Source organism: Aspergillus multicolor (genome assembly GCF_047715735.1).
Source record: "Aspergillus multicolor strain CBS 133.54 unplaced genomic scaffold BDW74scaffold_28, whole genome shotgun sequence".
Lineage (NCBI taxonomy): Eukaryota > Fungi > Ascomycota > Eurotiomycetes > Eurotiales > Aspergillaceae > Aspergillus > Aspergillus multicolor.
Genome location: NW_027395979.1, coordinates 55329 through 81162, shown reverse-complemented (window position 1 = coordinate 81162; position 25834 = coordinate 55329). Strand labels below are relative to the sequence as shown.

At 51.7% G+C, this 25834-nt stretch overlaps 8 protein-coding genes and 2 non-coding genes across 10 annotated transcripts; 5 read left to right on the top strand and 5 right to left on the bottom strand.

The window, feature by feature from the left end:
* Positions 1–1140: 1140 nt before the first annotated feature.
* BDW74DRAFT_169933 (uncharacterized protein) lies at positions 1141–7576 on the top strand (the record flags this gene model as incomplete). The annotated part of the gene is made up of 10 exons (XM_073727079.1): positions 1141–1298; positions 1367–1952; positions 1998–2149; positions 2199–2375; positions 2450–3376; positions 3556–3557; positions 4217–4752; positions 4795–5483; positions 5531–6710; positions 7526–7576. 10 exons carry the CDS (start codon positions 1141–1143, stop codon positions 7574–7576), a joined length of 4458 nt encoding a protein of 1485 aa, XP_073580444.1.
* Positions 7577–8697: 1121 nt separating this feature from the next.
* BDW74DRAFT_169932 (exoribonuclease II) lies at positions 8698–11878 on the top strand (the record flags this gene model as incomplete). The annotated part of the gene is made up of 3 exons (XM_073727078.1): positions 8698–8865; positions 8913–9256; positions 9289–11878. The coding sequence occupies 3 exons, from the start codon at positions 8698–8700 to the stop codon at positions 11876–11878; spliced, it is 3102 nt and encodes a 1033-aa protein (XP_073580443.1).
* A 442-nt stretch (positions 11879–12320) lies between these two features.
* BDW74DRAFT_181433 (uncharacterized protein) lies at positions 12321–13494 on the top strand (the record flags this gene model as incomplete). The annotated part of the gene is made up of 3 exons (XM_073730022.1): positions 12321–12788; positions 12844–13032; positions 13090–13494. The coding sequence occupies 3 exons, from the start codon at positions 12321–12323 to the stop codon at positions 13492–13494; spliced, it is 1062 nt and encodes a 353-aa protein (XP_073580442.1).
* Positions 13495–14314: 820 nt separating this feature from the next.
* BDW74DRAFT_181432 (uncharacterized protein) lies at positions 14315–14645 on the top strand (the record flags this gene model as incomplete). Its single annotated transcript, XM_073730021.1, has 3 exons — positions 14315–14352; positions 14426–14439; positions 14500–14645. 3 exons carry the CDS (start codon positions 14315–14317, stop codon positions 14643–14645), a joined length of 198 nt encoding a protein of 65 aa, XP_073580441.1.
* Positions 14646–15020: 375 nt separating this feature from the next.
* BDW74DRAFT_181431 (uncharacterized protein) lies at positions 15021–16540 on the bottom strand (the record flags this gene model as incomplete). Its single annotated transcript, XM_073730020.1, has 3 exons — positions 15021–15867; positions 15946–16227; positions 16323–16540. The coding sequence occupies 3 exons, from the start codon at positions 16538–16540 to the stop codon at positions 15021–15023; spliced, it is 1347 nt and encodes a 448-aa protein (XP_073580440.1).
* Positions 16541–18012: 1472 nt separating this feature from the next.
* On the bottom strand, positions 18013–20696 carry BDW74DRAFT_181430 (alpha/beta hydrolase; the record flags this gene model as incomplete). Its single annotated transcript, XM_073730019.1, has 2 exons — positions 18013–19258; positions 19990–20696. 2 exons carry the CDS (start codon positions 20694–20696, stop codon positions 18013–18015), a joined length of 1953 nt encoding a protein of 650 aa, XP_073580439.1.
* Positions 20697–20967: 271 nt separating this feature from the next.
* On the bottom strand, positions 20968–22421 carry BDW74DRAFT_69164 (uncharacterized protein). The gene is made up of 4 exons (XM_073733470.1): positions 22361–22421; positions 21472–22247; positions 21153–21416; positions 20968–21102 (listed from the first exon to the last, which is right to left on the bottom strand). The coding sequence occupies exons 2-3, from the start codon at positions 22047–22049 to the stop codon at positions 21290–21292; spliced, it is 705 nt and encodes a 234-aa protein (XP_073580438.1). The 5' UTR covers positions 22050–22247; positions 22361–22421; the 3' UTR covers positions 20968–21102; positions 21153–21289.
* On the top strand, positions 22325–25040 carry BDW74DRAFT_69155 (uncharacterized protein). Its single transcript, XM_073733469.1, has 2 exons — positions 22325–24188; positions 24241–25040. Exons 1-2 carry the CDS (start codon positions 22599–22601, stop codon positions 24919–24921), a joined length of 2271 nt encoding a protein of 756 aa, XP_073580437.1. The 5' UTR covers positions 22325–22598; the 3' UTR covers positions 24922–25040.
* Positions 25041–25504: 464 nt separating this feature from the next.
* BDW74DRAFT_t171 lies at positions 25505–25585 on the bottom strand. Its single transcript has one exon. It is a non-coding gene; the product is annotated as a tRNA-Gly (tRNA).
* Positions 25586–25629: 44 nt separating this feature from the next.
* BDW74DRAFT_t170 lies at positions 25630–25708 on the bottom strand. Its single transcript has one exon. It is a non-coding gene; the product is annotated as a tRNA-Ser (tRNA).
* Positions 25709–25834: the final 126 nt, after the last annotated feature.

Here is a 25834-nt window from a genome sequence, read left to right as displayed (position 1 = left end):
TGTTTGGTCCTCAAGCTGAATGGCTTTGTCAGGCCGGAATAATTGTTGTCATATTGCTGCAATGGCTGACTGCTAGACCGGCGCAACCATAAATAAGCAATTTACGCAACCATAGATCGAGTCTCTTGGGGCTAAAGCTACCGACACCACTGCACCTCCGCTCTCTACTCCGTGCTCATGCTGGCAGAGGCAGACACCAAGTGCTCTCTTCACATAACGAGGCTCCGCTTTGCGTACATCAGGATTGGCCCCGTCTCGATGGCGGTAGGTATCGGACGTGGTTTGCTTCCGATTTATATTTCGTAGTTCTACATCTGCTGCCTAGGGACCTTCCGCGCGTTATATCTTCCCGAATGCTGACAATAAGCACATGTTGAAACTCACGGCATAACCTGAACCGAACAATTGGAGTTATTTACAACTCAGGAAACCCGGATTGCTTTGCTCTAGTGCGTAAGAAAGCCATTTGACAAGTATAAGGGCAAAACCGCACCGTCTTCCTTAATGGAATACATTTCCTACTAGCCCACGGTAGGATTTTCCCAAGCCATATTGATGGACAAGCTTTTTATTATATTCGGCTCGAAATCCATTTGCCACGTTCGCGATTGTCTTCCGTGCTCGGCAAATGAAGCATCATTTCCAACAGAAGCTGCATGGATCCGAAGCGATCTTCATAGGACGTGAGTGAATCATGTCAAGATCTTCAAACCAACGGCCACCCCGAAGAGATGGACTTGGAACCCCAGATGTTGAAGGTCGAACAAGGCCTCGACCCCGTCCGTACCACCATCACGTGTAAATGCCGAGGCGGATGTCCAGGTGGAACCCTGACCCTCTTCATACTCTTCTGCTAAGACCCACGGTCTCTTCGGACTTGTTGACAAGGAGACCGCTGCCAAAGCCGGCCATTGGCAGGCATGTCTGGTTTGTTTCGGTGCAATTTCCGGGTGTTGGTCCACACATCCATACCAACGGCCTTACCTATACGTCACGAGAGCGACTGCGAGTCGACACCGCTTCTAAGATATAAAGAAGAAGCATGGGTATGAGATTATGAAGCGGGAAATACTCGCTCGTCCTGGCATCATGGTTACTTGAGTCAGATTTGCCACCTTTCGAACCACCTTTCGAATGAATATGACCGAGTCTCCAACGCAGCATCGTCATCTTGCACCTGGTTCTTCGCCACAATGTGAGATATCGGCAGATGAATCTCCAACAGAGGAGCGTCGGGGCTCCACCGATTCCAGCAAGAAACAGCAGCGGGCTTCTATGGCATGCATTGCTTGTAAAAAGTCCAAGCGAAAGGCAAGCATCTCGCCCAGCGCGACCAATCCGCCTAACACACCCAGTGCACTGGCAGGCAGCCTTGCGACACCTGTCGCACCTTGAACCGAGAATGTATCTTTGATGAGACGCTGGACCAGCGCCGTCGGGTGGCGGCCAAGCGTACGGCTGGAGAGCTGGACTATTATCGCGGCTTGTTCAATGATCTTCTCAGGGTACTGCGCGCAGAAGACCTGGCCTCTGCCACCGAACTCTTCGAGATGATCCGACGAGACGCTACCAACGAAGAGCTACGCCATCATATTAGGAATTATCTCAAGATGACAGAAGGAGACAATGACGAGATGGAAGGGGTGGTTGGTAATCTCGAGGATATACAGTATATGATCAATGAGGATACCATGCAGTCATGGCGGCCTCAGGTCATGGACATCCAATATCTCTGTGTTGATGCGCCCTTTCGAGTCCCTGCGCGACCATGGACGAATGTCACGGCCGACTCGGACCTAGTCTCCCATCTCGTCTCCTTGTACTTCACATGGGACTACCCGTTTCATACATTTTTGGATCGTGACGTGTTTCTCAAACACATGATGAAGGGGGACACGAACTCGGAGTTCTGCAGCCCCTTTTTGGTGAATGCGCTGCTCGCGAATGCATGTGTAAGCCACCCTTTGTACGAAGCGGACGGCTCTTAACACAGTTAGCATTTTTCAGACTATTTGGAGGCCTATGCCAGCCCCGGGAATATCGTGACCAAGGGTGGGGATTTTCTAATCGAGGCCGAACGGCTGAGACTAATCGAGCCTGATACATTGTCGCTGACCTACTTGCAAGGAATACTTCTGTTGCATGAAAGGTTGTTCATCTGAGGCCTCTGATCCGTGCTGCCCTAACTACTTTGCTAGGTATTCTCTCTGTGGGAAGAACGATTGCGGGTATAAAATGCTGCACTTGGCTACCTGGACCGGGGAAGCTCTCGGCCTCGTCGGTGAACGAAAACCAATCCTTTCAAGCCGGGATTTCCCAGAGGATATGGACGCGTCCCTTAGACGTACTGCTTGGGGCTTGTTTCAAATTGATACGTGTGTCTCCCCCTGACTCTTGCCTGTACAGTACTAATGTGTAGGGTCGTGCACACCTGCTTCTTACGCGCGAGTCTGATAAACCATGTCAACCTTGAACGACCGGACAGACATGATTATAAGACTCATTGGTTACCCTATCCCCTCAGCGGATACACGAAGGAATCATTCCTTAGTGAGTATTTTGAGATATCTTGCAATCTAAGTGAGATTGCACGAGACATGTCCCAGTGTCTTTTTGCGAGCGACAGAAGAGCGCCATCTGGAGTTGAACAAATAGAGATCAAAGAGGTCTTGTTTCGAAGATTGCGTGACTGGACAGACGGGTTACCCGCCCACTTCAAAAGGGACGACGAAGTGCCGCCATACGTTCTCGTGATGAAGATGCGATATCATACCCTCGTCATGATCCTTCTCCTCTTCCACGCCGAAGAGGAAATCCTGGGCCCCGCCACTGAGGGTCTTAAAACCCCAGAAAACTTAACGAGTCCCAGCCCACTGTTAGACTGCAACAAGCGCGACACAACCGAGTCGGCTGCAAGAGCCATCGCGACCCTGGTTCGTATCCAACGCGAAAATTTCGGCTTTGCTCACGCCCACCATTTCTCCATTTACGCCATTAACCTAGCCCTCTTCGTGCTGGTCGAGCGGCACGGCAAATTCGATATTCTAGACGACGTTTTTTTATTCCTTGCAACGGCGTTCGCCAACATAGCCAGTCGGTCCCAGCTAGGGCGGAATTTATTTCATCTCTTCAGGCTGAATGTCCGCGCCAAGTGCCAGGGTGGTCGAATTCGGTACTCTCCCGTGGTGAGTGTCGAGATGAAAACGCTTCTTGACGAGGAATGCACAGCCCGATCGACTTGTGACGAGTATGCGAATGGTCTGGAAAAGTTAGACATGGACGAGCGATATCGTGTGCTTGGGCAGCACCGTCTGTCTGACATGCTTGATCGGTATGAGACTTTAAGTTTGGGTAAAGATGACATAGCGCGAGGGAGGTGTTACGAGCCATCATGAATAGACATGGTGCAGGGCGACTTGTGCGGAAAATGTGATCTCTCAGGTGTGCGGGTTCTTTGTGTCTTTGGTTGCAGGGCAACAATCTCCAGGGTTTGCCGCGATTTGCTGCAGCCTTCGCGATTTAGTTCCGAGTGACAAATAACATTTTTCCAAAAAGAGGTTGGTTGCATGAGTCGTCATGGGATAGTCGCCAGACACAGGGGTAGGTCTCTCGCGGCACAGGGCACCATTCTCAGAGGGCACTTTGTAGCTATTTGACTCAGCTCCCGCGAGGCTTCTTCGACAGGGCGAGTTTTCTTAAGGTCCTCTTATCTGTCAACTCAGGCAAGCTGCGGAGTTTTTGATAGGCTCAAGCTGGGGTCTCTCTACACCTCTGACCTTCACCTGTGTTTAATCTCGGCTATGCTCTATGACGCGGATACAAAGACAGATGGACTGCGGTATAGATCGCAACTATACATAGGCTGCAGGGAGTCCGTTATAGCACCTAATGAATTTCGAGGAACAAATCTCCGGAGTAAGTGGAAAGGCGCTTCGGAGTATAGATCCATGCCCAAGAACATCGAAATCATTCCTCTTTCAGCCCGTGGCTGTTAGAATAGCGAGTCGGAGACCCATCGTCACCGCGACGATTGATCTTCATGTGGGTGGTTTATGACATCATCCGAACTGTATGTAGCCCGCCGCCAAATCTTCCAAACAATCTGTCTGCCCTCTGTCCCAAATCTCGATCTGGTCTGACTTTATCTACGGAATCGACCCAGATTACAACACCAAGACTTCCACTGCCGCTCTATCTTAACCCTCATGGGCGACAGTAATGGACGATTCTTACCGCTCCGACCGTTCTTCCTTTAGCTCTGCGGTCAATCAGAATGCCGGCAACAACAATCCGAACCCCGCGGCGCCGGCTTCCGAATGGTTGTGGAGGGCCGGCGTGAGCGCTGCAACCGCACCACCAAACCCAGCCCTCCTAGGCTACCAGCCGTATATGTATGGGCAATATCCAGACATCATCGCCTCGCTTCCTCCACCGCAGCCGGAACGCATGCCCGCGCCGAAGATCGCCATCCCTCGAGCCACTGCGGTGAAGACGACATCCCAACGCCGTCGGTCAGCACGAGCCTGCGAGCCATGTAGGCAGCGGAAGGTCAAATGTGATGCTGGGCGGCCGGCGTGTCGGAAGTGCCGTGAAAATGGGTTGGATTGTTCGTACATCGATATCAAGCGAATTCGGGATCAGAAGCAGCTGGGAGTACTTGCAGAGAAGGTCGAGCGATATGAAAAACTTTTGAAACAACTGGAGACGGAGCTTGAGCCGCATCTTGCGAAGCGGATCAAGAAGGTCTTATCGGTGCGTACCTTGAATGCCTCTACGACATGGCTAACAGATTAGGCTGTCGAACAGCCGCCGTCCGATGATGGGGAAGACGCAGATGATAGTGATGCCGAGTCGAACACATCGCAAGGTTCATTGGAGGAGATTGACCTGGTTAAGGAGGATCTGAATCGCAGCGACAAGACGGTGGCGGTTGGGTTCTTTGGGAAGAACTCCGAGGTTGCCTGGATGCAGAAGCTCGAGGACGTATCGGACCAGCGAGCACACCCCGAGTCGAACGGGGAGAGTACTACTACTAGCAGGGATATCCCGATCAATTCGATGAGCTACCATCTAGACGATCTGTCCATTCCGTTTACAGACTCGGTTGACCAGTACGCTGTCCCGGAGAAAGAGCTAGCGGACCAGTATTTCAACGCATACATGGAGTCGGTACATCCGTCGTTCACGGTGGTCCGGAAGCACACGTTCACTTCGCAATACGAACAGTTCTACAAGAAAAGGCAGTTTCCACCGCACAAATGGCTGGCTGTCCTGAACATGATCTTCGCGCTGGGTTGTCGGTACTGTAAGCTGACCGGCCAAGTCACAGCGGATGATAGGGATACAGATGACATGGTGTTTCTGAACCGAGTAAGAAAGTTGTGCCTGAGTGGAAATGTGCTGTTTCAGCATGACGATCTCCAGCAGATCCAGGTCATGCTGCTGGTTGCAGTCTATCTCATTGCGTTGGGACAGGTCAATGGGTATGTTATCATCAGCTACCGTACCTTCGGATATACTGACGGCATAGTGCATCGAAATTCTCAAGCATGGCCCTCCGCTCCGCCATATCCCTGGGCATTAACCTTCGTTTCAAAGACGAGAAAACCCCGGCGTCGTCGAAGGAAGCTCGCACCCGTCTATGGTGGTCTATCTTCCTCCTCGAACACCTTGTAACTTCCATTACGGGCCGTATTTCTGGGTGCAGCGAAGGGCTTAGCGCTACCCTACTCCCAGTCCCATTCAGTGAAGAAGGCGCAGACCATAAACCAGGCCTCAGCGAAATCTTCCGCGACAGCAACCTCCGATGCACCCGGCTGCAGCTGACGCTTTTCCAGAGCCAGGACGAAGCAGAGTCTGCCTCGGCCTGGCTATCAAAGTGCGAGCCATCCCCGGCATTGTTATTCCATATGATCATCGACCTCAACATCATCGCGCAAGCCGTCATCAACAGCGTCTACAGCATCCAAGGGCTTCGACAATCTTCGAGCCAGCTGGAACAGCGCCTGGATAAGCACTCTCGAAGCATGGACATCTGGCTCCACAAAGTCCCTTTCCACTATCGCTTCTGCGTCTCCATGAACGATGATACCTTCAAGTTCCCTGGGGGCCCTACAGTGGACGAAGCCGATCACACCCGCGAGCGCATAACCTTAGCCATCTACTATTACTCCGCCCGCATTACCTTATGTCGCCCCTGCCTCTCCCACAGTCCAACCTCCCTCCAGAAAGCCGCGGACGCGAATACCCGCGGCGGTTTCCGCGCCCTCATGACGCTCAATTGCCTCCGCGCTTCAACATCCCTCCTCTCCATTCTCCCCGAAACACCCGACACAGCTTGGCTTACCTCGGTAACACCCTGGTGGACGATTCTGCATTTCCTAATGCAAGCCACAACCGCCCTCCTAATCGGCCTCTCAACGCGTCCAATCGAAGACGCAGAAACGGGCAATACTGGCGCAGACTCCAACATCCCCGAGCTCGACCGCAATACTATGGTCAATGAGACGAACAAGGCCCTGCGCTGGCTGCACCATCTCGGCTTCAGCAGTGCCGCCGCGGCACGCGCATTCAAGCTCTGCGAGAGCTTTGTGCGCCGCATTGGACCGAGTCTGGGACTTGATCTGGAGAACTTACCCACTAGCAAAGACTTTGTCAGTGGAGGTGGAGATGTCGATATGCTTGGGACCGGGGATCTGGGTGCCGAGGATGTGCTAGATGGGCTGGCGATGGTTGATGACGGCTGATAGAATGGTTCTTCTTTATTTCCATTTTACACGCGTTGCATGCTTTTTGTTCTCAATTTGGTTGTGTTTTTGGAGTGGTGGGTTGGTGAAAATTGGAGTGAGAGAGGATGAGACTGGGTTTATTATGGATATGATGGGTATTTCTAGATTTTCTTGCATCGCTGCATTGCATCTATATCTGTTTTGGGTGGAGACTTTTCCGGGATATATAGAAATGACTTTGATGATATTTAGATTTTATTGAGTACCTATGATAACAAAGATGAAAGAGCGGATATCTACGAAGAGTCAATGTGAGATTAGAAGACGAACAATCCAGGACTTTGTGTAACCTTGCCATTGCTGCATGTATTAATAAGTACAAAAAAACGATAGCGGCCTATTGAATAGGAACAGGATCGTGATGCTCTTACCAGTGGACTACCGCTGACTTTGTGTACAGTATTTTGCTGCTTTGAAGAGATATGGTACAAATTCAGGCTAATAACTCAACGGAATCGCGGGCGCTCTCAAAAAGCGCAAGTATGGCCAGATCTCAGAGCAAGATCATGATCCGAACCCCGACAGAGCGGAGAAATGCATTACGCTTGGGTGTAGATGTCACGGCGTACAGCCGGGTCTACGTAGCTGGGCAGAACATTCCCTTGCTTGCGGAAGATAATTGCGTAACCGTCTGGATCTTAGACAACATCTTTCGATAGGCCGTAAATCGACCGGCCCGGGGTTTTAGACTTAAGGATGTCAAGATAGACTTTTGGTGGATAATCTCAAGGTTCTAGGTGACGGGTCCAGACTTCCGGGGGCTGAATGTGGGGTATGGGGTAGGGTAGGTTTATGGTTACTTTCAACCTTGTTGGACGTCATATCCATCTCAGTCACTGCGTGCATCCGAATTCCGGACGGTCTACGGTGTACAGTCCCTGCGGCACGGCAGTTGCCGGCCTGCTTTGAGAGATAGTAGGTGATCTTGACTTCAGACTGAGCCGCCTGCTCAGGCAACTACTTACCAGGGATTAGTGGATCGAGGTGTAATGGGATCGGATAGGATGTGGCCGGAAGTAAACAATCCGAATAGTCCAAATCGCGGGAGTTGGGTTAAGTCATCGGCAAGATCCCCGTCTTCACAGTGATCAGTTCACTAACACCGAGCCAATTCCCAGCCATAGAAAGAATCCGGTTTGACAGTGACAGCCGGCAGGGCCCAGGTATGGCTGGTCGGAGTATACCGCCGGGTTGACTGCTGCCTCTTCCTTTCGCCTTCGCCATGTATATGTGCGTCTTTCCCGTACTCGAAAATCCGACGCTGCATTAGTTGATTGTATTGAGCTGGAAAGCTCCATAGTGCTCGTACAAAGGACGAATGAGGCCTATACAAGGTGAAGCTATTACCGAGCTGTTAAGACTCTCTGCTTTTATTCGGTTCACGGCTCGGAGCGGCATTTCGGGGATACGTTCGAGAAGATATATATGGATCGCGGTCTCTCGATTGGTCTAGGCATCCAAGCTAGAATGTGGAAGCGACAAAATCGAGTCAACAGGACAAATCGAAAGGTGGCGTAGAGCGTATAGTTCATGAAGGTCATCAAAAGCCCAGCCAACGCGGCGGACGCCCCGCGTCTGGAGTACTCTGAACAAGAGGTCGATCGGGATTAGTGATTATAGTGAGGTGGTCCAGTTCCGTCGAGAGCATAAAAAGAAAGGGCAAGCTGCGATAGTTTAGCGTTGTTGAGGACTAAAGCCTCAGCACTATGATATCCGATAATGTTCGTGAGAAAGCAAGAAAGGGAGCGGTATCTTGACACGTGACCGACAGATAGCTCCTAGACCGCTCCAGCGGTGAGGTATACTGCCGGCAGTTCTATCTTCTCTGATCGGAGGACTATTCGCCTCCGAGCTTTTTCGTCCCATTGCTTCGTTGAATTGCTGCTGATCCTATAATGGATGCTGAATCATGCCGCTGATTCTGTCCAGAGCCCGGGTGTATGGCAGGGCAACTGGTCCGAGCCTTGTTAAGCTCAGCCGCTGTACCTCCGTCGGCGCCCGTCTACGTCCAGCAGCGCTGAGCAGAGTGGCCGCGAGCCCAGCGGAAAACCGGCGGTACAACAGTAACACGGCTGAGGTTTGTGTCTTCTGAGCCATAAATGCATATTGCGCTAACCTGCAAAGGCTGAATTGCAAGCGACATCCTCCGACGCCTCGTTTGGACACGCGCAGTCCATCGAGGATATTCGACTGCAGGCCGAATTCGCGAAGAACAAAGATATCCGAGAGTATTTACGAAAATGGCGGGCGCTCAGGCCGGATACTCTGGACCCAGTCCGCGATATCAGCATATCGGATCCTTCAGAACCGTGGGTCGGGAACATGGTCAATTTCGGTTCGGGCGAGGAGACACTTGACGATCAGCTGCGACTGACGGACGAGGACATGTCCGACTTTGTCGATTTTGGCGATGAAGGGGAGGGAGCGGACGACTATCTGCATCCCGGCGACCTGGTCGCTTTTAGGCCGTAGGTGTTTCTTCCAAAGCTACGGAAAAAAGGCTAATATTTAGCAGCAACTCAATGTTGAGACATGCCATCTACGTCCGAACGATTAATAAACAACACCAATTCTATACACATCGAGGGAAATGGCAAATCGCGGAGCCCAAAGATGTAGACTTCGTGGTGAGGGGATTCACAAGCCCCAAGTCGGTCTCTCGCCTCCACCCATACTTTCCAGATACCACCGCCGTGCTTTGCGGCGATATGCAGTCAACGATCGAGGGCGGAGTACCGCGCGAGGCGGGTGCATATCTTCTTGACAAGATCAACCAGTTTGAGATGCAATCACATGCACTTTATCGGGCCAATTCCGCTCGATTCGATAATATCTACACACTAGTCGCCCATAAGGAGAAGCAGTTACAGATGACACTAGACGAGTTAGCCTGCGCTGCGCTGGAAATCATGCCCGAGCAGGTCAATGATGTGATCCGATTTGTCGTCCACCGAGCATGTCGCCAATATCCGCTTTTGATAGACAGTGATCGGAGCTCTCTGTTTAACCATGAATACATGATATTCCCTACTCCGATCGCCAAGATGCTTGACAAGGTTACAACCTGGTGCCATGAGTACCAAGCTCATCTCGTCCAGTCAGCTTCGCTAAATAAATCGCCACCGAGAGATCATCCGATGTCGGCATTCATTTATAAGGCACAACAATTGATTCGAAGGAGCCGGGCAATTCGTTCACCGACAGTGATGGCTAGCGTAGGCCCATCGTCACAACGTTTCGTTCCTGGGCAGGATGGAAATCCTTGCGTGGTGCGGCGGGTGCTAACCGACGCCTTTACGGCAGACGACAAGCTCATTATACAGTTTCTCCAGCTTTGGTGCATCCCGCCGAAGAGGATGAGATCATCGGCTTTGCAGTCAGTTGGATCGCATATCATGCGCGCAACGGGCATGTATAGCACGTTAGATCTGAATGCTGGCTCTGCCCCTTTGTTTCTGCAGGAAATTGGGGTCTTTGCGCCATGGGAGAACCCGCGCCTCCTGGATGCAGACCTTTCGCTCTCCACGCCACCACCTACCGTCAGCGAAGGTGATGAAAACAGTAGCCTGACTGATGCAATGGCCACTTTACGAAAGGACTGGGGCGAGTTGCCCGTGTATTGTGTCGATGCTGTGGATGCGGAGGAGATTGACGACGGCATCTCACTTGAGCGTATCCAAGGGTCAGAGGACACTTTCTGGGTTCGCGTCCACATCGCCAATCCGTCTGCTTACCTAGCCAGTGATCACTTGAATGTCCAATATGCGTCGTCGCGGTTACAGACACTTTATGTCCCCGACAGGACGTATCCGATATTTCCCAAAGATTTGACACAAAAGAACTTTAGTTTGGCCCCTGGCCGACCTTGCTTGACATTCAGCGCCAAGATGAATTTCGAAGGTGAGGTTCTGGAGACAGATGTGTGCAACGGGACTCTTCAAAATGTCAAATATATCACCCACGACAAGCTGCGCAGTATTCTTGGTGTTGAGCCCGATGAATCCATGGAGCCCTTGGTCGTCGGAGGGAAAATGCCCAGACGATCTCGTCCTGGGATACAAGACACAGTGTCACCAGAAGACGAGAGCACATTCCACACCCTGCGCAAGCTAATGCTCGGGTTCCGCGAGCACCGCCGCCAAAACGGCGCGATGGAATGGCCTCTTTCAATGAACCTCAGTGTCTCGATGAGCGCCGGAAACGAACCGCTCCCGGAGCCGTCTATGCAAGTCAGCCAGGCCGGCTACTACGTAGGCGACCCGATCATCCAACTGCGCCCGCAGCAGCGAGACCCGCACGAAGTCGTGGATACATCAAAGCACGACCTGGTCTCCTTACTTATGAACCTCGCCTGCTGGGTCTCGGCCAAATGGTGCGCTGAGCGCAACATCCCCGCCGTCTACGACGGCACAAACTACCACCCGGAACTCCCCCGCCTAACCAGGGACAATATGTCCGAGTACGGCGGGGAAGGGTTCTTCCACCTCGCCGCCCCCCGTGGCGTCTCATCTCCGCAACCAATGAAACACATTCCTCTCGGCCTAGACGCCTACGTGAAATCCACCAGTCCCCTCCGCCGCTTCACCGACATGCTAGCCCACTACCAAATTGAAGCCGCGCTGCGCTTCGAATCCGAGAACCAGACCCGTTTCGACGCGCTCGACCCCTCCCACGCCGACCTCCTCCCCTTCAGTCATGCCGCAGTCGAAGAGTATATCTCGCGCACGCGCTGGAAGCACAACCGCATCCGCGCAATCGACCACATGTCGAAGCAATTCTGGGCGTGCATGCTCTTCTTCCGCGCGTTCTACTTTGCAGAATGTGCGCTCCCCGAGACGTTCGAGTGTCTCGTGCACCGGCCGCTCAGCGCGACGCCGCTTGCCGGCACGCAGTATGATACTGGTTTCCTGGGCGCGATTACCAGTCTCGGTCTGCGGTGTGCTATTTCCGTTCCGCCGTCCTTGGAGGGTGTTGAAATCCTGTCTGTTGTTGAGGCGAAGGTTACGGGCGTGAATATGGCGAGGTCTCTTGTTATGATGGAGGCGACAAGGCTGGTTAAGCCGTTCAAGCGCGTTGGGGAGTGGGCGTAGCTGGATCAACTATCGGCGTTCTGGCTCGTTTCGATTTTTGAAGCCCGAAGGGAAAAGCTGTGCTAGATGTAATATATCTGGCTTGATGTATATTAAACCATCCACTCTAGATAGAGAAGACTTGTACATTATCAAAAGAACATTCAGTTGACCTCCACGGCCTACCCTCTCGACTAGTTAAGCCCCGGCAAGCCGGAAACCAGATATCCGGGGCTTACTCTCGGAGTTCACGATAGTAGCAATCCCGAGACTAACTACTACTTACCTCCGACAATGAGTCGAGATGAATAATTCGGAGACAGTATTTAAGTAAGCACTCCAACTCATTTGTCATATTGTTGTCAAGTATATGAACCCAAATAAGTACCAACTACGACGCCATCAATGCCTACACTTCAACATTACTTTGACCCCCAGACCCGAAACCACCACTATTGCCATCATGGCCCACAACATTCTTTTAACCGGCACCTCAGGCTACCTAGGCGGAACGCTCCTGACACACCTCCAAAAAACAAAGTCCACCCTGCCACCCTACAACAAGCTCTACGCCCTGACCCGCACAGAATCCCAAGCTTCGTCCGTCCGCAAATACGGCGCCGAGCCTCTGGTCATCGACCTTAACGATGCTACCTCAATAACTTCTACAATCATTGAGAACGAAATCACCATCATCTTCTTCCTCATCGATGCATTTCTCCCGACCACGCAGAAAACCATGATTGCTGCCCTTGGAACCGTGAAGGAGAAGACGGGGAGACAGGTGCACTTCCTGCATACGACGGGCGCGAAGGCGTTTAGCTCGCATGTTGGGATTACTGCCGCAACAGAACTGAAGGATACGGATGAGAGGCTCTATGAGATTCAGAAAACGACGAATGCGCCGGAGAGTTATAGTTGGTTTAGTCAGGTTCGTCTACATCGGACCTTGTTTGAGAGACTAGATGGTGTTAACATCAGAGTAGATCGCACGCACGAACGCAGATATCGTCGATTCAGCGGAGAGCCACGGTGTAAAGGCTTACATCTTCGCTCCGTGCATCGTCTACGGCGAGGGAAATGGGTACGGAAACAAGATCTCCATCCAGGATGTGGCGATTGTCAAAGCTGCGAGGGCGGCGGGGAGGGTGTATAAAGTTGACAGTGGCAAACCAGTACGCATGAGCCATTTCTTACCCCTTAATGGAAGCGAGGTGCTTATGAGATAACAGGTCTGGCCCGTCTCGCACATCCACGATACAACGACTCTCTACGCGCAGATCCTAAGACAGATCCTGTCGGGTACGGAAATCGGATATGGACGGGAGGGCTTCTATCTTGCGTCCTCGGGGAGTGTGGCGTGGGATGACATCTACGCTGCCTTTGCGGCTGCGCTGTATAAGCGCGGTGTCATTGACGATGATGCTGTTGAGATGGCGGATGAGGATGCGCTGGAGAGGATGGGCCGTGGCCTGGATTTGAGGAATGGAAATATCGCAGTGCAGCTTGGTGGGAACTGTGTGTTTACGGCTGTTAATGGGAGCAGGATTGGATGGAGGGCTGAGTATCCGCCAGAGCATATCTTGGAGGCTGCGGATGAGGAGGTCCAGCTGATTTTGAAGACGTTGAATGGTTGAGTAGATAGAAGAGCATGTGGGTGGGAAGGTCGGTTCGATTTCCTGTATTGTACATACATAGAATATGCTTCAGGGTCCTGTCTTCCAAGTCCTTCTGGGATTTCTCTCTCGAGAATTGATAGTAGTCACCGAGCTATGCCGATGTGTATCGCCGTTGGAGGTCCCGTCCCTCTCAACACGAAGCACAAATGCAGCCCCCCCCTCAAGCAGCGAATTGTTCAGTAGCTACGAAAGGCATATTGAAATTGTTCGCCCAGCACTATATATAGCACCTCGTATCTGGTAATCTGCAGCTGCTGATACAGCCAAGCGTGCAAACGTACGTGATTCCTTGGTGTATTGGCGTTAATCTTCCTGGGGTGCCGAAGGGTACGAGTGATCTGGGCCAGACAGCATATGGATATGCTATATTTGGGCACAGGGTGTAAATATATAAGCAAACCTCCCGTATAGTGGCGTGATCTGTCCCGGGGCATCAGGCAGATGCAGGAATACGAGAGATCTGCAGTGGGATTGTGCGGTATTTTGTGATCCCTATGTTTCTAGGTACAGATGTGACGTCTCGGCTATCGATCACTGCCTTCCAGAGTGGGGAGGTGCTGCTTATTCTCGTGTTCTGCTATTGACAATGACGGTGAGGTTCAGGCAGACAGGAGGATTCAGGAGGCAGAATGAAGATATAAAGGTCTTCGTTGGTTCCCCCCAAGCTCTGAATCCTATTATCATCACTACTATCCTCAGGCCTCTTCCCTGATCGAGAGTATTCATCAACAACCTTACCAACTATTCCACCCAGATTTCCACCACCTCCTCAAGCGAGATGAAGTCCATCCTCCCCATTGTCCTCGCTGTGATCGGGTACGTCAACAATCATCTCCCTTCGCTCATCCTTGTTCTCTCCAGAGTCAAGCTAACAAAGGTCATCATCCAGCTTCGCCGCCCATGGTCCGTTATCCCAGCCTCACTCCTCTATCCATAAATTCGACCCTTATTAACGTACAACAGGCTACGCCGTCTCCTGCCAGTCTCAAGGCGGAGCGTGCCACGACGGCGACCGCCACTGTCCTTCCGGCACGCGCAGTGTGTTTTGGGATACCGGCTGCTCCAGTGCGTTTTGGCCATGGGAGGAGGATGACAAGTGCTGTATTTAGATGAGATATGAGGTGGACCATTATTTGTTGCGATGGGTATGAGAGGGACGATTGGAGACTGAGCGGGAGAGATCAGACTGTTTTTGCTGGGTTGCGTCTTACTGTGACGGAAGTCTGCTAGTTCGCAATCAACTCTTTTTTTTCTTCCTCTTATCCTCCCAGCTCAAGATCCTGCCATTCCTGTGTGGTTACCACGGGGACTAGTGGGTTCTTATTAGGAAGAAACGATCCGCTAGAGATATTTGCCATCTCGCAGCTCTGGACTTCAGTTCCTTCTTTTCTCTCAACGGTTATATCTTAAATCAAAGCTATACGTCAACGAAGAGTATATACATCGAAATAAAAAACAGCCTACTCCTCCGAACAGGCCTCAGACTAAGACTCTTCCAGGACCGGAATGGGTTCAGCCTCCTCCAGGTTGGCCTCCGAGTCTTCTGACGCCGGCGTGAATCTGTTCTGTCGCTCAAGCTCATCCAGCCAGCATGTGCTGTCAAGATACGCACTCCTATCCCTCGCCATCTTCCTCACCCACCGTCTCACCGGCTTCGCATTGCTCTCTCTAAGCCACCAAATCATCAATTCCCTTGCTGCAAAAGTATCCTCCATGCAATCATGCCCGTTCTCGCTCAGCTGCACGAATCTGCCCAGCAGCTCCGCCATGATATCTTTCAGCTTCCATAACCTCCCCAACCGCGCGCCAAACTCGCTACCATATTTGTTCTCCACGGTCCGTCGGAGCAAGAGCTGGGGATCGACGACACGCTCTTGACACAGCTCCGGTTTCTCAAAGTCGTTGTGCACCGACCAGCCGATGATGATGGTCTCCGCGTCAATGTGCTCGAAGAGCGCATTCTGCGCCGCGGTCACATCGGGGAGAACACGTTTCAGCCTGCTGTACTGTTTGTATGGATTTTTCGTTAGCCCGCTGAACGGCGTGGCATAGTTGGCAATAGGCCTCGGTGACCTGACAAGTTGGTCGACCAGGACCTTCCCCGTCAACACGTCAATCACGACAAGCTGCGCCAGCATACTCTGACCCTGCGCATCCTGCACAAACTCACAGTCTAGTGCAACGGCCCCCTTCTTCGGCTCCTTGGGGTCTCTAGCCGTCGCACGCGCAAACCCAGGCCGTCCGGGCCTTGGAAATCCTGCCTCGAGCAGATCGTACTCAGAATGCGACAGCTCTGTCAGCTTATGCAGGAGCTCGTCCTGCTGGTCCTCGCTGAGGAGCGTCTAGCCGCCGTTCTGCGCCGCAAAAGGGTGGTCGAGCCGCAAGCCAATGTTCTGCGCCTTCTTGTACTTCTCCGCAGCGATTTGCTTGAGCCAGTTGAATTCGGCGCGCGTCGCCTTCTCCGTGGCCCGGAGGGCCTGAATATCAGCGCTCTTCTGTGACTTCCTAATTCCAGCGCGCTGTTGATCGAAATTGGAACATATCTCCCACGTTTTCACGGCATTATACCGCGCCTCAAGCACAGCTTCGGCCGCCTCTTCGGCTTCTTTCAGAATTGCAGCGCTTACAACATCCGCAAGCTCGACCTCGCTCTTCATCCGAAGAACCACTTGATGCCGTGTGGCTTCGGCTCTGATAGCGGTATTGATATGCGGATGCACATAAGTATCCGCACCCCAGTCAGGGCCGCTCAGGCTCTCTGCTTGGTGTGGCGCTCTTCCATCCACTTCTCTTTGGCTTTCTCCTTCGCCGCTTCTATTTTGGACCTTGTTTTGCGCTCTGCTGTCTTGGATGGCTTTGCCTGGATGTAGAGGGTTTGATCGTCCTTTTCCTTCTTTCGTGCTTGCTTTGCACGTTTCGTGGGCCTGACCTCAACGTCGATGTCAGGCTCGGTGCCGGTGTCCCGGTAAGTCGGGTCGGCGGGGCGTCCGCGCTTATGCACCATGATCTAGCGATATATATGATGGTATGGAAATAATATAGTACAGTATAAGGCGGTAATGTGTGCGTTTGATGGGCAGCAATTCATTCACGGCTCTCACTTGATCAGGGCGATTCCCCTGGCATATATACATGGATATGGCACCCTTCGCTGAGAACATCTGGAGAGTTTCACTTGCTAATTCGGACGACGGCACTGTGTAGTAGAACTTTGCTCATTATGAGCAAGGATAGAAACTGTTTCATAGTATGTTTGATGAGTTAAGAGGACAATGAAACCTCGATGGTCTCTTTATGAAAGTTGCTACATAGTGAATGGCTGCTGGAAGTTAGGGCAAGGCGTTTCATGAAGAAAGAGCCCAGCCAACAAAAATAGCATCGAGTAACAAGGAACAGGTAAGACAATATGCCATGCCATGATGCCAGCGCCCGCGCGACATTTGCTAACTTTCCCCCCTCTCATATTACTTTATCTCTCCTGTGTCTGGAGTCACCGCTGCCTCAAGCATCGTGTCGTCCCTTCCTCCTACATCTCAGGTAAGGTGGTAATCATACCGCAACAAATGGAAAGGGCGCTGCTAGGTACATGAAGTCTCTCGCGCCGAGGGTAATTTCCAATCACATACTCCTGCAGAACAGGGGCCACCCCTTGGTTTGATTTGCTGGGTGGTGTTCAAGACGACGGCGCAGGGCTCTTTGTTTCCCGTCCACGGGTACCGGGACCGTGCCTGATGAACCCGAGGTTGACATGACATGGCGTCTATTCAGTATAGCACTTCCATGGGCAAGCGGGAGCGGATATAGAACAAAGAGCTTATGTTATTTTTATTATAGGAGTGGTGACAAGTAACAAAGGGAGCTTTGGTATGTTTTGCGAGTTGTTTTAGGAGTGCGCTGGACTCTTATGGCTCTCGCCTTGGCATGATTATGTTGGGTTTATTATATCTTACTCATTTTGGGATGGAATAAGATGCGATGGGATGAAAATGATGCATAGTCTGACCTCTAGGGACCGGTAGGGGGGGACTAATCTGGTTTTGTACATAGGTAGAGTTGATGTCGAGTAGAGTAATGTGAAGTAGAATGAGATGAAGTAGAGTAGGTTATAAGTAAAGTAGGTGATGAATAGAGTACACGTTTTAAGTAGTGTAGGAAGTAAGTTAGATAGTTAGTAGAGTAAATGTTTAGTGAATTACATGTCCAGTAGATTAAATGTTTAGTAGAGGAGAGGTTTAGTAAAGTAAATGTTCAGTAGAGTAAATATTGAGTAGAATAGATGTTAAGTAAGGAAGACGTTATATAGAGGTCATGTAGAGTAGATGTCGAGTAAAGTGTATACCGGGTCGGAGCGCTACACGATGCTGGAACAAGGCTCATAGTGAACAGTAAATTAACGGTCCCTAATGTAGGGCCAGGACCAGCTCAATCAACCTGATATGTGCTGCAGAGTTTTGGGCAGACTATATACAGTATTATCTATGTCTTTTTACCCCCATCTATATCCTCGGCACAATTCCTAATGAACCCCACGAGTTTCCCCCTCCCCTCAACCTTCAGCGGCGCCTCAATATGCATCGCCCCCTGAACATTCATCCTCTCAATATCCAGTCCAAGATCTTTCCCTTTTGCCTCCAGCTGTTCCGCAACCCAGAGCGGGATGACTTCGTCGTTCTCAGCGGAGAGGAGGAGGATAGGGGGCACTTCGCCCCCATTGGCAGTACCAGTTTCTGAGAAGCTCTTGTGGTGTTGAGCAAGCCGTTCAAGATTTCCCGCAACATCCCACGTATTCCACGAAAACGGATGCAAGTACCGATACGGTAGCCATTTTTGCGGATACAGCGCGATCAGCATGTCCTTGATACTGGAGATTGGTGCTTCGAGGATCAAACCGGCTACATTATCTCTCTTGACACCGGTCGGTTCTGTCTCGGTGCTCGTGGAAAGACGCTTTGCGAGAGCTGAGCTCGCAACTGCTGCGCCGAGGCTATGACCCCAGAGGACAATGCGGAGATCATGGCCTTCCTCTGTATTGGAGTCATGGACCCAGTCGAGGAAAGCCTGTGCGTCGGCTTCAATGCCTCGCTGTGTTGCGCGGCCTGAGGACTTCCAGTAGCCTCTATACGAGAGGGCCGTAATGATATACTCGTATTCGTGCTCAGTACCATCCGTCACGGATGATGATGAAGATGATTCCTGTATCGCCTTCATAACGAGCGAAAGCAGCGGAAGCCGTAGGGGTGTTGAGCCGCCGTTGCCCTGGAAATAACAAATTACCACCTTAATCTTTCTCTTCTTCTTCGCCGCCCCTATCCCTCCATCCCCAATTTTTCGTACTGAAGACGCACATGAAGGCAGCCGCCCCTCACAAACAGCCAACCTCGTCCCATCCTCACTTCTGATAGACGTTTCAGACCAAGCGACACCTCGAAACTCTCGCTTATAATCCTCTATCTTCTCAGAGCGTGAGAGGGGTGGAAGCCAAGAGAGGTAGAGCAGTTTATCCTGCAACATGACGATCCAGAAACATTTCCAGGTCCAGAGGGTTAAGAGAAGACCGATGAAAATTGTCGGCGGGATGAGGATAGAAGGTATTGACCCGGTAAGGAACGATCGCCTCTGTACGCGGTTGGGTTGTGGATGCTGAACATTCTTGACGACTAGACCTTTCCTTGAAATCGGAGGGAGATTATGGCGCTGGGTGCCATTGCCCAGACGAGTCCCACTGAGGCAGTATAGCGGCCTGCTCATTGACCTGGAGAAAGCATTCTGCGATGGATCGCGCCAAACGCGCCGTAAGTTCCATCGCGTAGTCATGAATCGATGGCAAGGTGTTGGTGGAGATGGAGAGAGGTTGGATGGAGCGGCCGCGAACGATACAGTAGGTATGCCCATGCATAACGACGAATTACTAAGCCATGCACACTCCATCGGGGCATAATGTAGCCCTAACGAGCAGCAAACCATGAGCGGGCTACTCACTAAGTGATCGTTTAAGGATGGGTGTAGTCCTTGGTTTATATTACGTTCTTCCCTAAATCCCTTTTGTTAGCTTCAACTTCGAGGTTTTGCTGCTACGCCCGTAGTCGTAAACCTATATAATTCGAGGCAGGACATTGTAAGCGTGCGGCAAAGACGGAAAGAATAATTGATTGCAAGATAATTTCAGAGAGAAGTTGATAGTTTCTATGTCTATGTCTATCCTTGGAAATTGAATGCTTTTGATAAAATTTTCTCTAAGGTATCTGACTATCCCGAGTCCATCACCCTCATTTTCATCATCAGCCCAGTAACCAAACCCAACCACCTCCAGCTCCGACTCCCAAGTCAATCGCGGTTCAACTCCTAAAAATAGGGATGTCAGCCCAAGTCCTAGCAGGAGCTAGAAAAAGCAACGCGAATTTGCCCATATCCGTCCTCGGGGAAGAGAAGCAACAGAAGAAAGCCAGAATATACATAAGCTGCAACGTCAAATCCCCCCTAATCTTCGCTTTAAGTTGCACCTCCACATCCAAGTTCAAGTCCAACCTCAATCTCAACTGCTCATTACTACCCCCGCGCCGCTCCTGCACCTCTCTCCCGCCGGCGCTCCGCCCACTCACACCCCCAACAACGCCGTCCGTCACCCCGCCCACAGTCCTAACAGCCTTGCCGTGGATATTGCGCGCCATGTCGCCGGACGCGTCCTCGGAGTCCTTAATCCGCGTCAGACGCTGTGACTGTCCGCCCGCTGCACCGTCGCTTTGGTCGAGCACGAGGCGCTGCCGGCTGTTTGGGGCTTGCGGGTGCGTCCATAGGGCAGGGGCTGGGCCAGCTCCGAATGAGCTGGTATCTTTAGAGGCTGCGGGCTCCGAAGATGGGTAGACGTAATTGCTGTGCTCGTGCTCGTCGTCGGCATCATGGACGGAAGAGTGCCGCCATTCGGGCTGCTGGACGGCCAGGCTGCTCTCGGCGGGGTTGGCGGCGAGCTGCGCGGCTGTGTCGGGTGGGAGCTCCGGTTCGCCGGTGGTTTGGGGCTGGCAGCGGCGGAGCTTGGGTGGGCGGTGACGGGGTGCCCCTGGGGTGGAGGACGTTGGGCTAGATTGAGAGAGGTGCGGCTCATCATCAGGGGAGACGACGCGGGGATTGCTGTCTGTCACAGTTTCAAGCTGTGGGTCACTCATTTCGTTGAAAAATGTCCTTGATGGCAAGAAAGTGGTAGAGGAAAAACCCTGGTGAGGCCTATTGGAAGTCTCGGAGGCAGTTGACCGCACGGGGAGGTCTATATATTAGCCAACCCGGCAGGTAGGAACAAAGAGGGCGGCGGGGCACTGTTCAATAAGCTTAAAGCTCGACCGATGACAGCGTGGCTGGTCAAGAACTCTAGGTGGCCTATGGCAAACCATTCGGCCTCGATCCCACGAATATGTCCAGGGGTCGTGCTCGCTGGGAAGGAAGGAGGTTACTGCGCGAATGTTTGGACAAGACGACTTTAACTATGGCTCGAAGCTGGTCAAACTATACATGTAAGATTAAAATAGCATTTCCCCTGTGTAATTGGAGGGATGCATACCGGGTGGCATAAGCTGACTATAGCTGTCAGATAGTTATTGGAGGGTTCCAGCCCGAGCAAATCGTACCTAGGAGAACATCTCAAACCACCTGAACTTTCTTCCTCTGGCGCTCAAACCAGCGATAGGATCGGTTTTGTTCCATGGAAACAGTGTGTCCTGTTCATGTGAAATTAGTGTCCTTTGACATTGTGAGTATCGTGTTGTCAACTGAGAGAATCACAACCGAGCCTGTAATTGCAGTTCAGGATACATAATAATAGATACAGTATGTGGAGTTTAATAATGTACACAAAGGCTGGGTGCCTGCACAACCATGAGCGTAGTGAGTTACTTCCTACCGCGCCTGTCAGCACGATAAGCATAGGTAGACTCTAGGAAAACTCACAATAACGCCACTGTCAAATCGCCATGAATTCTAGCCTTGAGCTCAACCTCCACGTCAAGGTTCAAATTCAGCCTTAGTTTCAGCCCGTCATTGTTGAAGAGTTGCTGATCCTGCCCGAACTGCTCCGTGTTCGAGACTTCATGCTGCGACTGGATCTCGCCTGCCCCATTCCTCGTCGTCGAGACTTGGCAAGCCGAATATGTTTGCATTGCCTGCGAGTTCGAATCGGAGTTGGCATCACGCGTCCGATTTCGTGTAAAGTTGTTCTTGGGATTGACGTCTGGGTTGCTGTTGACAGTGCGGATGGGGCTCGAGTTGGACGTCGTCCGAATGCCGGCGTTTTCTGTCATGACACCTTTGTGGTCTTGAGTCCGGTTGCTGTTGTATTGCGTGGTATGAGTAGTCTGTCTCCGCCCCTGCGCCGAGTTGGTTCGCGCCGGGGCGTTTTCGTCCTCGTATTCATATTCGTAAGCATAGGGATAAGCGGGCAGGTCGCGTTCAACCTCTTCGTCAACGTCTGAAGTGTAGACGTCATCTGAACCGTGCGAGGGCTTGCGGGCGGGCATATTGCGAGCCATGAATGTGAATGAGTAAGTGGTAGTCCGGTCTCAGCGCCAAAAATCGAGCCGAAAAGGGTTGTAAGCACTAAAGCATAGTTAAGACAAAGCCTAGAATGATAGCAGGCCGTAAGCTAGAATAAAAGCCGCGGCGGTGGCTTCAGTAAATGGGACAGGACGACAAATGTGTGATGTGGCCAAGACGTGGACTGCTGCGTTCTAGGGTTCTCATACGTCAGAAACTTGAGAAGGAGTTGCATGTGAAGAGGCAAGCCAGTGGTTCTGCCAACGATCAAAAGTGCTACATCGATCGGGTGTCAAGGCTCGCTAACCTTATCGACCAGCCCACCTGGTTTCCATGGTTGTCTTCAACTGGCAAACGCTGGTGGTTCGATCTCGGCCTGTATGGCGTTGTTACTGTGTATGCCCACTCTCTCTTCTTACCATTTCTTGCGATAGTTGTTTATCTAAAGCATCTAAAATATTAACAACGACTTCCTCTACCTAGCTATGTAAGCATAACTGAGGCGAAATAGAACAATTGATCACGGATAATGCTACATAGCAAAGATGGCCTCTCTCGCTGCGCGCAAGGCCCCCTTCCAAAGGGCATATTCCGGTACAAAGGGGGACGTACGCCCAAGAGGCTTCCGCGCTACTCGAGATATGTTCAAAGATCCGTCCAGCAGGACAAAAGATGCAACTGGCTCAGTTTTGGGCCGCGGCCGGACAGCAGCAAGCGATCTAGGGCGAGCCGCGAAAGGCCTCGGCGCCGATGACAGAAAGAAGCCTACTCACGCTTCCGCTCCCGTGGAAGAAGCGCGAGAGACTATCAAAGAGCTTCATGACGAGATGAACGAGGGTGTTAGATTGGATAACGATTCGTACAAGTACAGCGGACCCGGGCATGTGAATGTCGCTGATGGAATGAGTGACGGGAGTCCCCAAAGACTTTCTGGACGTCTACCGCTCTCGTTGTCAAGCTTAGACGGACTCGCCGTCGGCGAAGATGGCAAGATTCTAGACAGGGACGGTCGAGCAATTGGTAAAGTCATCGAGGGCGACCCTGGAGACTTGATCGGGCAAATCGTGAATGGCGACGGTGAGATCTTGGACGAGGACGGAGATCTGATTGGATGTGTCGATATCCTGGTTGAGAATGATGCAGAGTCGGAGGGAGACAAGGATGGCAGAGTTTGGGGCGACGACCCTGATGGTAATGCGGTGGGAGAAGACGGCATGACTGCGCCTCAAGCAAGATTAAAAGAAGAGACATACACCTCGCCGGAGACAATGGCGGAGAAGAAGGGTCGTGCTTCTCCAATGAAAGACATGGTGGAATTTCCGAATTCTCCGGAAGAAGCCGATGAGGAAGCAATCCGTGGCCAGACAGAAGAGGAAGGCGCAGACGGCCGGAACCGAGACCGGGACGAAGTGCCGCCGCTTTCCACCCTCCAGGGTCTCATCTGCAACACTCTCGGCGAAATTCTCACCCCCGATGGCAATACGGTCGGAGAGCTCGTTGATGGTGACGCCATGAGAATCTGCATCGAAAGGCTGCAGCTTGACGATCATGGCCAGTTCAAAGACAGCCGAGGAGTCACTGTTGGCAAGGCGAGGCCTATTTCGAGCAGTCAGAGCAATGCCCTGAACAACCCTGGCTTATTACAGGAGATAAAAGCTAGGCCAACGAACGGCAAGGTAGATTCTGTTGGCTCCGGGGCTCTTGAGGGCCTCACCCTGGATGAAGACGGGCTGGTTTACGACTCATCTGATCAGGTCGTTGGCCGGTTGGTTAACGGGGGCCATCTCCGCAATCGTGACCTTGACGGACTGCCGTCGCCTCCAGCTGAGACTCGCGACGCTACGAACGGAATCAATGATAATACAGATGCTTTGACGCCGGATGGGTCTCCTCTGTCGCATGACCTTGACGCAGAGAGAACCGGCTGGTGCAGTTTAGATGTGGAGGTCCCGGATATTGAGCCTGAGGCTGAGCCCAAGGAAAAACACGCTCGGTTTGACATGCAGAATCTCTCTCGTATTATCGTTAACGATAGTGGGTATACCGTGGACAATGGACATCTGGCGGATGAGATGTGCTCCATTGTCCACCAGACAGAGGACTCAGTCGATCCACTTTGCAGGCAAATAATTTTGGTAAGCTCTTTGCTGACCCCCCTTGCAATTGGCTATACTGATATTACGGTAGGACATCGAAGAGGCCAACCTCAAGCCCAAGAGCCGTCTGGCAGCAGAGCGCCTTGTGGAGGAAGTAAAGCCCTTGGTCACTTCAGCAGGGGATATTCTGCAAGACTGCAACAACACCCTCCGGGCTCTCGATTCCGACGGTGTAATTGCGTCCACAATAGAACCACGCGATCATTCCGCCCACAACGCCACAACAATTACAATTGAGTACCAGCTCGCCGAAGTCCTCAAAGACCTGGCACAGACAGTCATCGACACAATCACCACGAGTCGGTTCCGGCTATCCGAGAAGTCGAAGGAAATGTCTTACGCTAGGAGAAAGATCAATCCGCTGTGGACGCTCCTTTCCAACAGACTCTTCGATATCATCACATCTGTAGGACTGTTGCATACCGGTGTCATCGATCTACTTAGCAGTATGCTGAAAGGGCCATGGCTGGACATGATCCTCCGGTGGTTGCTATATGGCATCGGAGTCGATAGGATTATGGATAGACTAGGGATCGAGCAGCTCTTCAAGGCTTTGATAGACGGCGAGGCCTGGGTCTATAAGGTACTTGATGTATCTGGTGGTGGATTGGGCCAGTTGTTGAGGGGGTTGCTCGATCTTTTTGGGATTCATGGGCTAGTGGAGTCGGTGAGGGTAGGGATGGTCAGCGAGGCTCTGAAATTGGAGAAGTAGGTAGGTACACAAGTTGGCCAATGTATTTTGATGAATATCTATCTGTATAATGATGACATACGTGCACTATAAGTGCCTAATGTATATGTTGTTAATACATTGTTTAATCTATGGGATGACGGAAGGGGTGGCAGTATTCACTTATGATAACCGAGGCCATGATCATTGTAGCGATCCTATAGAAGACTATTATGTGTCTGCAGATTGATGTACTAAGCTAGTTCGTAGATAGCATACGCAGGACTAAGCCGGCGATTACCACCACCTACCTGGAACTCACCGTGCTTTGAGTTCTCGATGTGCCTAGGGCGGTCTCATAGGTTAGCCACATACCTTAACAATACTGTGCTTTGATGTCTTAATGTTTAGGGCCGGACTCAGCAACTGCATGTCCGAGGTCACTGGTCTAGCTAGGAGACCAAGCGCAGCGGACTCAAAGTTCGGAAGTTGCCACTGCTTCCCCCAAGCTGTATCAACGAATTCGATACGTTGCCCTTGCCATGGAAGATAGGTTTAGACTGCGGACCTAGAGTACGGCATGTCCGGCAGATCGTTGCAGAGAACCGTAGTTCTTGTAGGAGGGTGGCAGCGGCAGGGCTCGAACCTGCATCTCAGCTGGATTCCCTATGGGAGCCAGTCTATGTTACCATCAAACCACGCTGCCTTGTGAATAGGGGAATAGATGTAAGGGTAGGATAAAGGAGGGGATAGCAGCGGCAGGACTCGAACCTGCATCTCTCTTGGCTCTGGAAAGATCTAGTCTAAGTTACCATTACACCACGCTGCCATAGGGGAAGCCGAAGGGGGAAGGAGAAGGGAAAGGAGAAGGGAGGAGGAAGATGGAAGGGAGGAGGAAGATGGAAGGGAGGAGGAAGATGGAAGGGAGGAGGAAGATGGAAGGGAGGAGGAAGAT